A 12,533-nucleotide genomic window follows, 5' to 3' on the forward strand; every position below is an offset into this window, starting at 1 on the left:
GTCCCAATAGCCTTTACCTTTTACCAACATTTAAAGAGTATTCTGAATGCCAACAGTAAGGTATCAATGTCCCCAGCACCCTTGTTACTGAAGTCAACTGTGGGTGTAGGTTGTGTTTGTGGGCCATCCCAAAAGGGCCTGGTCTGATTCATAAACTTAATTCTATTGCTCCCTTCTAAAGAAGGCTTTATAACTGACTGATCAATAAATTATGAATTGTTTATGCAGGAAACCTTGAGTGTAAGTTTATTTGAATACCTGTAAATCTTTGCGCAACTCCACTACAGCTCACATTTCCCCTCTCGAGATAAGCCTGGCTGCTCAACACGCTACCAAAACTGTAGTACAAGCTTATACCAAAGGTTGGGTTGCCTATACCGGTAGTCATAGTGTTCCCAAAGGGTACTGCATTCAAACTTTGCCTAACACGGAGCGAGTCTGCAATAGTGTTCTTGATGTCAGTCCGATGAAATGGAAACATGTCCTCAAGAATGGCCCACTGCTACAGGGACTGGGCTTCCAGGGAGAGTTCAGGAGAGCATCTCCCGACTGGTGGATGTAGAACATGGAGGAGTTGTCTGTGAAGATCTGCACCACATCCCCTGTAGCGGAGGCTGGAAGAACTTGAGGGTTCAAAACACTGCCCTGAGCTCCAACGTCCTGAGGCCTCGAGAGTGTGACTGACCTGTGTGGGCATCCCCAACCTTCTAGGGAGGTGTCCATGGTGACTGACGTGGTAGGGTGGAATACGAAAGTGGGCTCTTGGGTGAGATGTGGATGCACCGGCCATCACAGCAGAGCATGCAGGAATGCCGGATTGAGGGCCATCTTGTCCGTCCAACGGCCTGTGACCTGCTACCACCTGGCGTTGAGAAACTCTGCATCAGGAGCATGCAAACAGGGACCAGATGGATGCAGGAAGACATCATCCCCAACCAAGACTTGGTGGACCGGACTGTTGCAGGGTTGCCAGCGTGTGAAGAGGAAACAAATGAACCAGTCCAGATAAGGGTAGACTTGTATCCCCTTGCATTGTAGATGCCCCACCACTGGGGCCAAGCATTTTGTTAATACCCTGATGGCCAATTTCAGGCTGGAGAGCAGGGCACTGAACTGGTAGTGCCGTGCATGGACCAAAAAAAAAAAAAAAACACAGGAATGTCCGATGACCGGGGATGTGAAAATACACGTCCTCCAGGTCCAGAGTAGCGAGAAAGTCCCCTTTCTCCAGCTGTTCATAAATTTTGCTTGAGTATTTCCCCATTTTTAATGGAGTAAAAGATGGTTACAACCCTCATCTGTAGGGCTTGCAAGAGCAAAGGTGGCCTTGGCAGGGAAGCTGCGGTGTAGATTCTTCATTTGCCCACTGCATCTAGCTTCTTGCCCTCCTGATCCGGGGGGCGGGGGGACCATGGAAGAGGATGAGGAGTTTGACCAGCACTTCCAGGTGGCAGCTGACACCAAGAGTATGGGGAGAGATGTGATCTGAGATATCTGGGAGCCGAGTCCGGGACCCTGCATATCTCGGGTGTGTGGTACTTCGCATCTTCATAAGGTCCAATCCTTCCTCCCAGATGTCGGCCAACAACAGAACTGACATCAGTCTTCCTCTCCTCCGGTACCAGACTCGAGAGTTTTGTACGCCTGTGAGATTATGGTGTGGAAGGAGCCAATCTCATCCTATGGCAAAGCCTGGTGGGCTGGTCAGTACCCAGAGGCTCTCCGTCAGCAGAGACAGTCTTCCATACGAGTAGCCGTGGTGTCAGGCTGTACGCAGTGGCTCTTCCTCCACTGGTGTTAAAGCCCTATGCGGTGGCATTGAGCTTTGGCTTGGTCTGGGAGAGGGTGGGACCCGCTGACACCTTAGACTATCAGGACCACAGCCTCATTCACTATGCCTTCGTCTGCCAATGCCTCCACCTCGTCAACAACCAAATCATCAGCAATCACCTTGTCGACTTAACATTTTTACACCTTTCCTAAAATTTTTGCACTGCAGATTTCCCTTCGAAGTGCGTACTAGTGTTTGGCCACAATAGCAGAAAAGGCAGAGCCTCAATCTCTGTAATATCTTGTGGTGTATAATAAATTATTCAATCTTGGGTCTCTGGTTGGTAGAGTGATTCTGCTTCGGAGATATACTGCTCCTTGACCTTTATGTGATCTGTGGGCAATGCAGACAGACATGGACATTTGGTAGCTATGGAAGTGCTCCAATAGGCATTGCTTTAAGTTCCCTCCTGTTGAGTCGAACTAATCGTGCGGCTTCATTTTGGCCCAGATGAAGTTTTGAGGTAGTCTGGCATACCTACATAAATGCCATTTGCCTGGTTGAGTGCTGGCTGTGATGACAGCCAGCACTCTGTCTGGAGAATCATGCCCTACCTCTCCCAGGTGCAAAGTGCTTCCACCATCTATACTCATTTGACTGCGTTGAAATGAGGTTCCAGCGAGAGTCAACTGTCACTCAGTATGCATAGGATTTTGATAACTTTAGATAGTTTGGGCAGCTACCCATTTCCAAACACCATGGTAAAGTAATTACCAGAGCGGCATGAGGTTTCGACAACCATTTCGGTTTTGGCTGGATTAAGTCATCCATTCGCTTACTCATGTGAAACAGTTGCTGAAAGTGGTGGTGCTGGAGATTCAATGGTTGATCATTTTTTCTACGATTCCAGTGTCATCCACTAGTAGAACAGGGGAACCCAGATGATGTATGACCAAAGGATAAATATAGATGCTGAAGAGGAGCTTCACAGGGTCGTGGGTGTAAACTGAAAGGAAAGACAAGCGATTTTTGTTATGTCTGTTAGAAAGCATTCCATTCATTGTAGAATTTGGTTATAGAGTCTTGTTTCTTCAAATCGTCCAATTAGCATACTGTGGTTAACAGTGTTTAAAGCTATAGAGATGTCCGGAGTATGAATGCCCAAGATGTTATCAGTGTCTAATAGGTTTAAAACTGTTGTGATTAATTTAGTGAGATTAGTCCATACGTGCATCACGATTTGACTGCACGCACAGCTCGTTAGGATTCGCTGGGTGCAGTATGCGCTCCGTACAGCAGAGTTGATAGCTTGCTGTAGGCTTAGTACTTTACTTGTGGAATGGCTAGTGACATAATTGCATAGTTTGTGCAGGTGACTGTTAATGAAACCTTGCTTCTTACAGTAAAGTACAATTTGATAATGTTTTCTCTGCATTAATTCTTCAGAATAGTACAGTTTGTTTACTTTAAGCATTTCTTCCTTGTAGTGGCACAGCTGTATTTGGAAGGCAGCAATTTCTTTTGGGTTTAGTGTTCCTTTAATGTTTTTCTTTCCAGTATTTATTCCAAATGTTCAAAAGGTGTGTGTGTGAACCATCTTGGTGATGTCCGCGAGGGCGTTGGGCTTTAATGGGGTGAGGGTGCTAGTGCTTTTGTTATCCAGTTTTTAGGTTGCAAAATTCCTTCCAGTAATAAGCGTTCCAGTTCTTTGGGGTTGGGCTCTTCCAGGAGATCACGTTCTTCTAGGTTTAGAGTTTTCCAGCTTCTCCTAGAGTGGTTGGTTGTCCTTTGACCTGGATTTGAAGCATTTGGGAATATGGATGCCAAAAGGAATTAGATGATTGACTAGTACTTTAATATGGTGGGGGCGATTATGAAATATTGCCTTAAGGCTGTGTCCTGCAGAGTGCGTCACTGCTTTGCCCATTTGTTTGAGGTGAATGCAGACTATGTGGGAGGGCAAGCTTTCAGTACTTATTTGGATTGCTCCTGGGACCAAATGTTAAAAGTCTTTGATGTTTATGTTGTAATACTAGGTTAGCAATTCTGCAAAGGTGGGTTGTAGGCGGTTGGTCTGTAAATGGGGATGAGAGGGTGCTTACTTATGTGGGGGAAGAGTACTTCAGTCGGGAAAATCCATGTGGCGTGAAGAAAAGATTTTCAGGTGCGATTTAAAATGTGCAATGGTGATAACTCCAACAAGTTCAGTTGACTGAATGAGTGAAGATGGTGGGGGATGTGTGAGCCATTACCTTGTAGTTATCGAACAACCAGGTTTGTTGTAAAGAGCACGTCGGTTCCTATGTCACTAAGAATTTCATGAATCGCTGTTCTACTTGGAGAGTTTAATGTGAATTGTCAGGCTACAGTGCTTCAGGTTTCCTGCCTTTGGGTCAAGTATCGGTCATTGGATGCCCATTGTTACTTCCATGTTCTGTAAGCGCACTGCAATCCAGTGTAGTCAGAAGTTGTGGGAGTCTGCGCAGCAATATTTTGTTAGAAATTCAGAAGGTTACAGGTCTGGATTTGGTCTGAGTCTAAAGTGCTCTCATACATTTGTGTCGTGATGTGGGGGCTCTCCAGTTCTGAAGTGTTTTCTTGAGTTGGATGCGTGCAAGGTTGGCTAGGAGGTGGTGCGAGTTAGGCTTTTGGTTCTTGTCCTCATGCAAGTTTCCCTCAGTGGTTTCTCTGGTCTTCCATGAATGGTACAGGGAAGGCATGTAGGAGGAGCGGCATCATGAAACAAAGTAGGTTTGATATCTGGATTGTAGTCGGTCTTACTCAGGGGTGCATGGGTCATCGCTGCTCTGAGTTGCATTTGCGTGCTAGTTAGTGGATGGTTAGGCAAGGTTTGTACTGTTTCACTTGAAACTTCGTTCCATTCGGACTCTGCCATTCTACTTATGGTGACCCATTGTCGTCACTGCACAGTGTTCTAAGGAGATCTGGGTGAATTAGAGATGCGGATGGTGACAATATTTTACTATAATGGGATCTCTTACCAGAGGGTAACAGGGTGCAATGAACGAAAACGCCCCACAGCGCACGTTTACTCCAAGTCTAGGTGTGCAGAATATATGTTTTAGTTTAGCTATTCACAGATCCCTAGAGGCTGAACACAAGAAAGCACAATATATAGCAATGCAGCACATGTTTAGTGATGCATGCCAGCACGAGCCATTTTGAGCCCAGCGTCAGAAATAGGCAAGCTGCAAGTCTGCAGTGTTTAGCCCGTTTTTACACTTCATGGCAATGAGGGACCAAGGAGACAGTACTTAATTGTATTTTACACAGGGCAAGCATAACGGAGAAGTGACAGTACTATACTAGAAGGGGGATAGAGAAATGGGCTATTAGCAGTTCTTGAGCATATCCGAACGATATGGGCAGCGGTGGTGCATGGACGTACACGTTTGACTCCAGCACTTTCTCTAGGGCAACACTGGCTTGTGAGATCATGGGCTGGGACCTGATGGTAAAAAAACCCTCTGCCACAATACCCATTAGCCTCTCTTCTGGCCAGAGTTTTGTCTTTCAGAACTGCAACTACCAGAATGCACCTGGGTAAAACTAAAAACTCATGGAACGATCGGAGTGGAATAGAGAACAGACACGACTCTTTCTGCTGAACAGAAATGAGATACCCAATGCCATACCTGGCAATCCTAGACGGAACCCAGGGGAATGGTGGAGCAACAGAAAATGAACAGTGAGAAGGAACTGCAGGGGAGGCACAGGTCTCCTGCCCACACCTACAAGGAAACAAAACTCACCAGCGTACTGAGGAAGCCACAAGGAAAACTGACATCCTGAGAACATGGCGTCCACCATGCAAATAGGGACTAAAAGGGGGCCGAAGTTCTAAAATGCTTCCAGAAGGAATCAACCACCAGAGGGATAGCTTAGCCAGGAATTGGCCACAGGGCGCATGTGACGAGGGAGATCAACGCAAGTCGGGGTGAAGGTTGGAAGGGGGTATTTTGGGAAGTCAAGCCAGCACAGAATCGAAAGGTGCAACGCTGTCGGGTGGATGGTTGGTGTAAAAAGAGGCCTGGCAGGGGAGGGGCAGATGGAACACTGCCAGTGTCTCTTTGGCACTCCACTCTGAGGGACTGCATGTAAGATTGTCAGGAGAGCGTGGTAAACTCTACGCATAGTGCAGTGAAGGGGGGAGGGGCGGGGGCGGAGGGAGTGAGAATGAAATAGGAATTAAGTGCGACTTAGGAAGTGAGTAAGGGATGGGAAATGTGGTACAGGAGTGTGGTGAGGCTGTGAAAGTGGTACGATTACTTGTGGAGTGGAGGTGGGGAAAGTAATGAAGAGAGCTGCAGTGTGATACGATCAAGAGATGGACTAGTGAGAGCAAGCGAGAGATGAGTGAGCGAGTGCGAGAGGTAAAGCCACCAGTGAAGAGGGGACAGTATAATTTAGAAGTTTCCTAGAATGATAAGGCCCCAGCCTTTAGGAGGTTCTTCCAGATTAGAAAAGACCTATTATGTAGTGGTTACTGTGCTTTAGAATACGTTGGCGACAACATACAGTCTAGGGTGGTGTGGTTTAGAGCGCCGTAGGGACCCCCTCAGTTTAAACCAACCTTAGTGTTCCCAGTAGTATTAATAGGTTATTTTTTAAGCACGGACCCATCTTTGGAAAGCAACAGAGCACTTGAGAATCATTGGGTTGGAATAACAGAAGCAGAGAAACATGGGAGGGTGGGCAATTGGGTAGCAAGGGATCTACAAGCAACCAGGGGAGGAAACAGTGGGGAGCGGACCGCCCATTATCAAGTAGAGTGGGGAATGGAGGGCGTGAGGACCTAGTGGTTAGGGAGTAGCCATTCCTTGAAGAGGAGGGTCTTGTGTGGAGATTACAATTTTAATAAAAAGCACTGTAAAAATACAGTTAGGATGTTTGAGGCCGAGACACTTGCAACTGCAGGAGGTGGCATCACTATTTGCTGGCATGAATTTAGAAATGTATATGGACGGCATGGACCACTCCAGTGTAGTCGGTGACCTGGTATTTTAGAGCTGCCTGTAAACCTCATTGCTCTTTAGCCAATTACTGCCAATTATGGAGCAGCAAAGTGTACTATTACAAGGGTTTAAAATGCATGTAAAATACATGTATGCTCGAATAAATTTAAAAAATTCACCCGATTTGTCCGAGCATGCTAGGCTCTCAAGACACTGCCCTGTGGCTAGGCTGCTTTTGGCAATTACAAGCACCCAGCCAGCTATGTGGAAGACATCTGTAGGAGCACAGCCAGGCATGTGTCAGGACTTACAAATTGCCCCGTAATGCACTAACCAAATTCCCCACCCCCTTTCAAAATGGCGGCAAAGAGCAGTTGTGGACGTTCTGCCCATTGGCACCTTCATGCTACAATAGAATCAGGCTACAAATACGAGGTACCCTCTTCACTGGCTTGGAATTTCAGGTGATTCTCCAATCTCTAGCATGAGCAGTGTTCGAAATTGAATGTTGCCCCTGGGACAAGACAGATATACTTGCTGCAATCCAGAAACTAAAGGGTCCAAATGCGCTGGTCCTGATGACTTCCCCCGTGCTTAAGGATGACCTGTTATTTTGGTCTTCCATCTTCATGAGCACGTTCCAAAAAAATCCCCACGTCTTAGCTTACATCAATCATCATTCCGCTTCATAAAAAAGGATCAATTGCTGATCCCAACAACTACAGACAGGTCGCGATTGATGTTGCAGCCAAAATTTTTGCTTCTCTGATCCTACAAGAATTAGAAAATTTTGTACGGTCCAATAACTCTTTGGTGATCTTAAATTGGCTTTTGTAAAGGGATGGGTACGCCCCTTAATGCGTGTCTTTTGGCACATATCACTCACGCGACCTGCCCTAATAACAGCCCTATATTTGTGGCCTCCCTGGACCTAAAAGCGGCATTTGATTGTGTGATTAGAGGAAAACTGGGAGAAACTTCATAACTCCAATTTCCCCTCAAAATCTTATTACACTCATTCAAATGCTTCACTTTCAAACTAATTTTAAAGTCAGAATTGATAGAGCGGGCTCCCTAACACAGGCCATTCCATGTTTTACCGGAGTAAAACGAGGTTGCAACCTTACAGCCATTCTTTTTAATCTCTATCTTTCTGATATTGAGGACATTTGGAACACAGACAAATCTTTTGCAATTAGACTTGGAACTTTTTGTCATGGCTAGCATATGCCATATGACATTCTGCTTTTCGATCGTACCCAGGCTGGTCTCCAAATCAAGCTAGAAAGCTTCATGCATTATTGCAAGAATAATAATCTAACTGTCAATCCTCAAAAATCTAATATCTTTTCAAACAAAAAGAAGGTACGTCAATTTGTATGGAAATTTGATACTTCACCCATCTCAATTTCCACTAATTTACCCTACTTGGGGCTCATACGAACTAAGAATACGACATATAAAAAAATGAGAACTTTTTAGTTAAATCTGTACCCCTAAAATGTCAAATGAAGATACTGCTACACAAAATTTGTTGAGGCTATCCTGTTATATGGAGTCGAGCTTTTTCTTTACGATTTGGGTCCCTTTTTGGATCAACTACAAGGACAAATCTGGAAATATACTTTAGGGCTCTGCTCCTCAATGCCTAATGCTATTAGGCACGAACTTGGCCTCACTTTGTTATCCGCCAGATAGATCTGGCGCTTGTTACTGAACTTTGCAAAAATGATGTTTCCCCCAAAAAATTCTTTATACATAGATTTAAACCCAATGCTAATGAATAACATGCATTCGATGAATCAATTTAAAGATCAAATGTTGTTGGTGATGGAAAAGATTAACATCCCTATTGAAGACCTGGAGTTTTTTCAAGAAAAAAGAAAAAAACTATTTCAATATGATTGGGCAGAAACTTGTACGCAGATAGATACACTTCGTTTGCAGGATATAGTAAATGTGTCCATCGGCAAGTACCTCGCATGTTGCATTTAACACTTTGACCTTGTTCTAAAATTCGACAAACCTTTATACGTTTCCGATTAGATCTTTGCCATACACGAGTTAGAAAGAAGCATTGGCACAAACTGACTCTGGATCATATTGATGAATTGTGTCGCTTTTGTAACTATGCACCAGAGACTAATGCATCTCTTCATCTACTGCCCTCATTTTGAAACGGTGCGTTGTAAAACGATGAAATCTTTTATACAAGCTAAGACACCTATAGCTAGAGAATGGATCTGGACAAGATGCATGTGGGGTTACACAAATTCTTCAATAATTGAAACAGCAAACTAGGTAAATATTGAGATTGAAATTGAAACAGTTGTGTAAATATGGATTTGTCTTTCTACTAGCTACGGTGAAATGGTTTTGGTGATTTTATACTTCTGTTACGTTATGTTTGTGTATTGACTTTTGTATTTTCCATAATGTAATTCACCTCTGAATGTAATTTTAAGAGTGAAATATTGTAAAGGTCTTTTTTATTATTGACTAAAAACAACCAAAAGTGTTCGGAATTCCAGAGAGCAGGCTGCTATTTAGCCCCCGCTTTCACGCTAGGAGAGCCTGGTTAGCTTAAAACCAACAGTTCCCTGCTTGCTCCCCAGGCCAACTGGTGCCTTACAACCATGCATAAGGGACATTCGGTTTTAAATGTGTGCAAATTCTTATTAACATTCGAAATATAATACATTTAATACAAAGGGCAAAATGTGTGGCCACATGGAAGTTCGATTTGCAGTGCGCCATCTGGTTCCACAGCACCTGCTCCAGCGAGATGCAAGACAGTGTCGAGATGGTTGTAGCTCCTGTTCATGGAGCCTTCATTACGACCCCTGAGAATGCATGGCTTTTTGTATTAGAATAATATAGCACGATCACACAAAAAAAAAAAAAATAAAAAAAAAAATAAAACACAAAGTGCCAATGATTATTGCTACAGAACCGTTCTACACAGGTTCGGTACCGTCCATGTACAGCAAAAGGACAATGGTCACCACACAAAGCTAGGTTTGTGAAGGTTCAATCCACAACATGCCACTAGATCTAAATATTTACCTGATACTTCTATGGTCCCTTTCAATGGTGGATCGGTCATGAAGTAGCAGTCATACGAGCCCGAAGTGTCTGCATTCACTTGCGCGAGTCTAAACATTGAGAGAAGCATATAAGAGTAGGGTGAACTTGCCACAAAATAAACACAAGCAGGTATATTAAAAAAATGCATATACAGCAAGGTTGGCGTGGTCCAGTGCTTAAAGCTAGGTCACAAACTTTTCCCCATCCCGTAACCATGTAGCCAATTGTACATTGTTGCGACTTTCCTTGTAAGTTAATTTACAAATAATTGAAGGCATGACCTTTAAACATTAAGCCACTAATGTATGGGGGAGTGAGGGCCTGGGAGGACAAGCTAGCTCAACTATTTAGTCAGTAAAGTTATGCAGTATCTTGAATGAATGTGCATGCATGATAGGCAGAGGGTGTGATGTCACCGCTGGGATGAATTAAACCCTAGGCTCAATCAAGCGAGTGATCGACGAGCGTCAGCTGTTCCTGTTAGCTTAATTACTCTTCCTTTTTGGATGTACCTGAAAGAACCTACTTTAAAAAGGTAAAATGTAACCGATTGCCGGCAGCCTCATCCTTGCTGCTAAAATACAAATTAACGTGATGTAGTGCATGTTTTATATAGTGCAACCTAGCTCAAGAAACACTGTACAGCAGTTCAACGAACAGGAGGGCAGTTTAAAATGGGTCCGTAGGGGTATGGGCACCAGGGGCAGTGACTGGACTAGCACCAAGGAATTTTCTGATGAGCAGGGCTTTCGGATCTTCCCTGAAATGCAGGAGCATTGAGTGGTCCAGTATGCTGGGGCATAGCAGACAGTTTCCTGCAGGCTACTAGCAATGGTCCGGATCCTAGAGGAATATGCATCACCCAAGATGTGAAGGTTGTCTGCAAGGTCGGTGGGGATAGAGGCCTGCTTTGCTCTGTAGGTTACACAGGCATTTGTTTTTGTGGGCGGGGAGCAATTCTTTAGAGGATCCTGGCAGGGATAGAGGACCAGTGAAGTGTGCACAGGAAGTCAGTTATATACCACCAGTGATAATGTGGGCTGTGGCGTGATGGATTGTTTGGAGGGGAGCCAGATCTACCACGGGTAGCCCAGAAGTATTATCCACATCAATTAATGCAATCACACGAACCTGTACAAGGCTGGGAAGCCCTGCGAGGGAGGAATGGCTTAAACTGGAGTCTTGTTGATGTACTGCTGAAGGCGATGTTGCCGTCTTCCCACAGGTATACCAGTAAAGGAAATTAGTCAACAACAACACAAACTGTTCTGATTCAACGAAGTCTCGACCACTGACCAATTACTAAACACAATGTGCTTCTCTATATCAAGTGAACCTTACTTTGACAGTGGAAGGTTTGAAATTGCTGGGAGCCATTAAGCTCTCGCTTCCAGCTTGGGAGAGCCTGGTTGGCTTGAAACCAATAGCTACCAGAAGCTATTTTTGGTTCTGGGGCCAACAGGTGCCTTGCAAATATAGAAACACAAACATTAACGGAGAATCAGAAAAATGAAGCAACAAGGACACAAACATAACAGATCATAGATAATGGACAAAGTGTAACTCTCATATGGAAGTTACATGTGTGGCGTGCCGAGTACTCTGCTTCCCCAGCAGTACCTCCTGCCTACTGGGCGATGCACGACACCCAGGAGCTGGGTTAAGCTGCTGCGCACTGAATCTGAAAGGGATCATCTAGTAACAATTACCTCAATTACCACCATCCTAAAAACAGATGATATTTTTTGAACTTTTTCCAAATCATTCCGGATGTCTGAACTCTGTGCAAACCCTGCTTCACAAAGGCATGCTGCCACCCGCGCCACCCAAAATGCTCACTGCAATGCTTAGTCAGCCAGACCTCTGCCATCAGGGAATAGACACTTGACAAAGCCTGATGGGCCAGTGAAGCGTAACAAAGAAACTGCACTTGCACCAATTCCAAACGAGATTACACTGAGCCCAGAGAGAAAAGACCCTCTGTTCTCACACAGTGGTCGGATTTACAGATGAATAGTCCCCTAAATTGTGCCAAGAAGCTCAAAATATAAAAAAAATAATAAGTACTGAAAATAGCAACCAACATCCTACAGCAAATCAGTTTAACTGGTGCTGCCATAAGACTCCAACAACATGCAGTTTTAGACATTTATCACTCCAATCTTTTCCAACTGTCTCCATTAGATAGAGAATCCAACAGGAGTTGCCCAAAAACATGGCAACAAAAATACTAGCAGGCCTCAAGATGTGCACTTGCTACTAGCCACTGGCTACTGATCATGGACTCTTGGCAAGAATGTACTGTGAGGTCGGGGTGACTTTATACCGAGCTACTGGCTTGCAACGTGTAATGTTTAGCCTTGACACTAGGGCAGCATCTTGTTCCCCCTCCACCCCCCCCCCGCCTCCTACACCCTTAACCTTTGTGCAGTTTTGGAAAGTAATTTCATGCCCTGTGTTGGGACGAGGTGGGCCTTACTAATTTCTCCATTGGAGTGCATTACTACATTTTGTGATGTGACTCAATCCCTAGAGTACAAGAAGCGTGTGTCAACCCAAACCACTGAAACATTAAAAGAAGAATTTAGGTAAAGAAAAACCATTAGTAAAACTGCATCTGCATAAGGCAGACATTAATGGCTATGTCACATGACCTTTACAAGAACAGTGATGAGTTAAGAGTACAGAAAAAAGCGGAC

General features: G+C 44.5%; 1 protein-coding gene across 1 annotated transcript in view; it reads right to left on the reverse strand.

Moving 5' to 3' along the window:
• Positions 1 to 12,533, reverse strand: part of BSG (basigin (Ok blood group)) — a 93,876-nt gene that overhangs the window by 35,949 nt on the left and 45,394 nt on the right. Inside the window, exon 4 of the mRNA XM_069647911.1 lies at positions 9,814 to 9,902. Coding sequence (XP_069504012.1) covers positions 9,814 to 9,902 — 89 coding nt within the window. The remainder of the gene's footprint in view (positions 1 to 9,813; positions 9,903 to 12,533) is intronic.

The sequence above is a fragment of the Ambystoma mexicanum genome, chromosome 1p (genome assembly GCF_040938575.1).
Source record: "Ambystoma mexicanum isolate Mex_15411 chromosome 1p, UKY_AmexF1_1, whole genome shotgun sequence".
Classification (NCBI taxonomy): Eukaryota; Metazoa; Chordata; class Amphibia; order Caudata; family Ambystomatidae; genus Ambystoma; species Ambystoma mexicanum.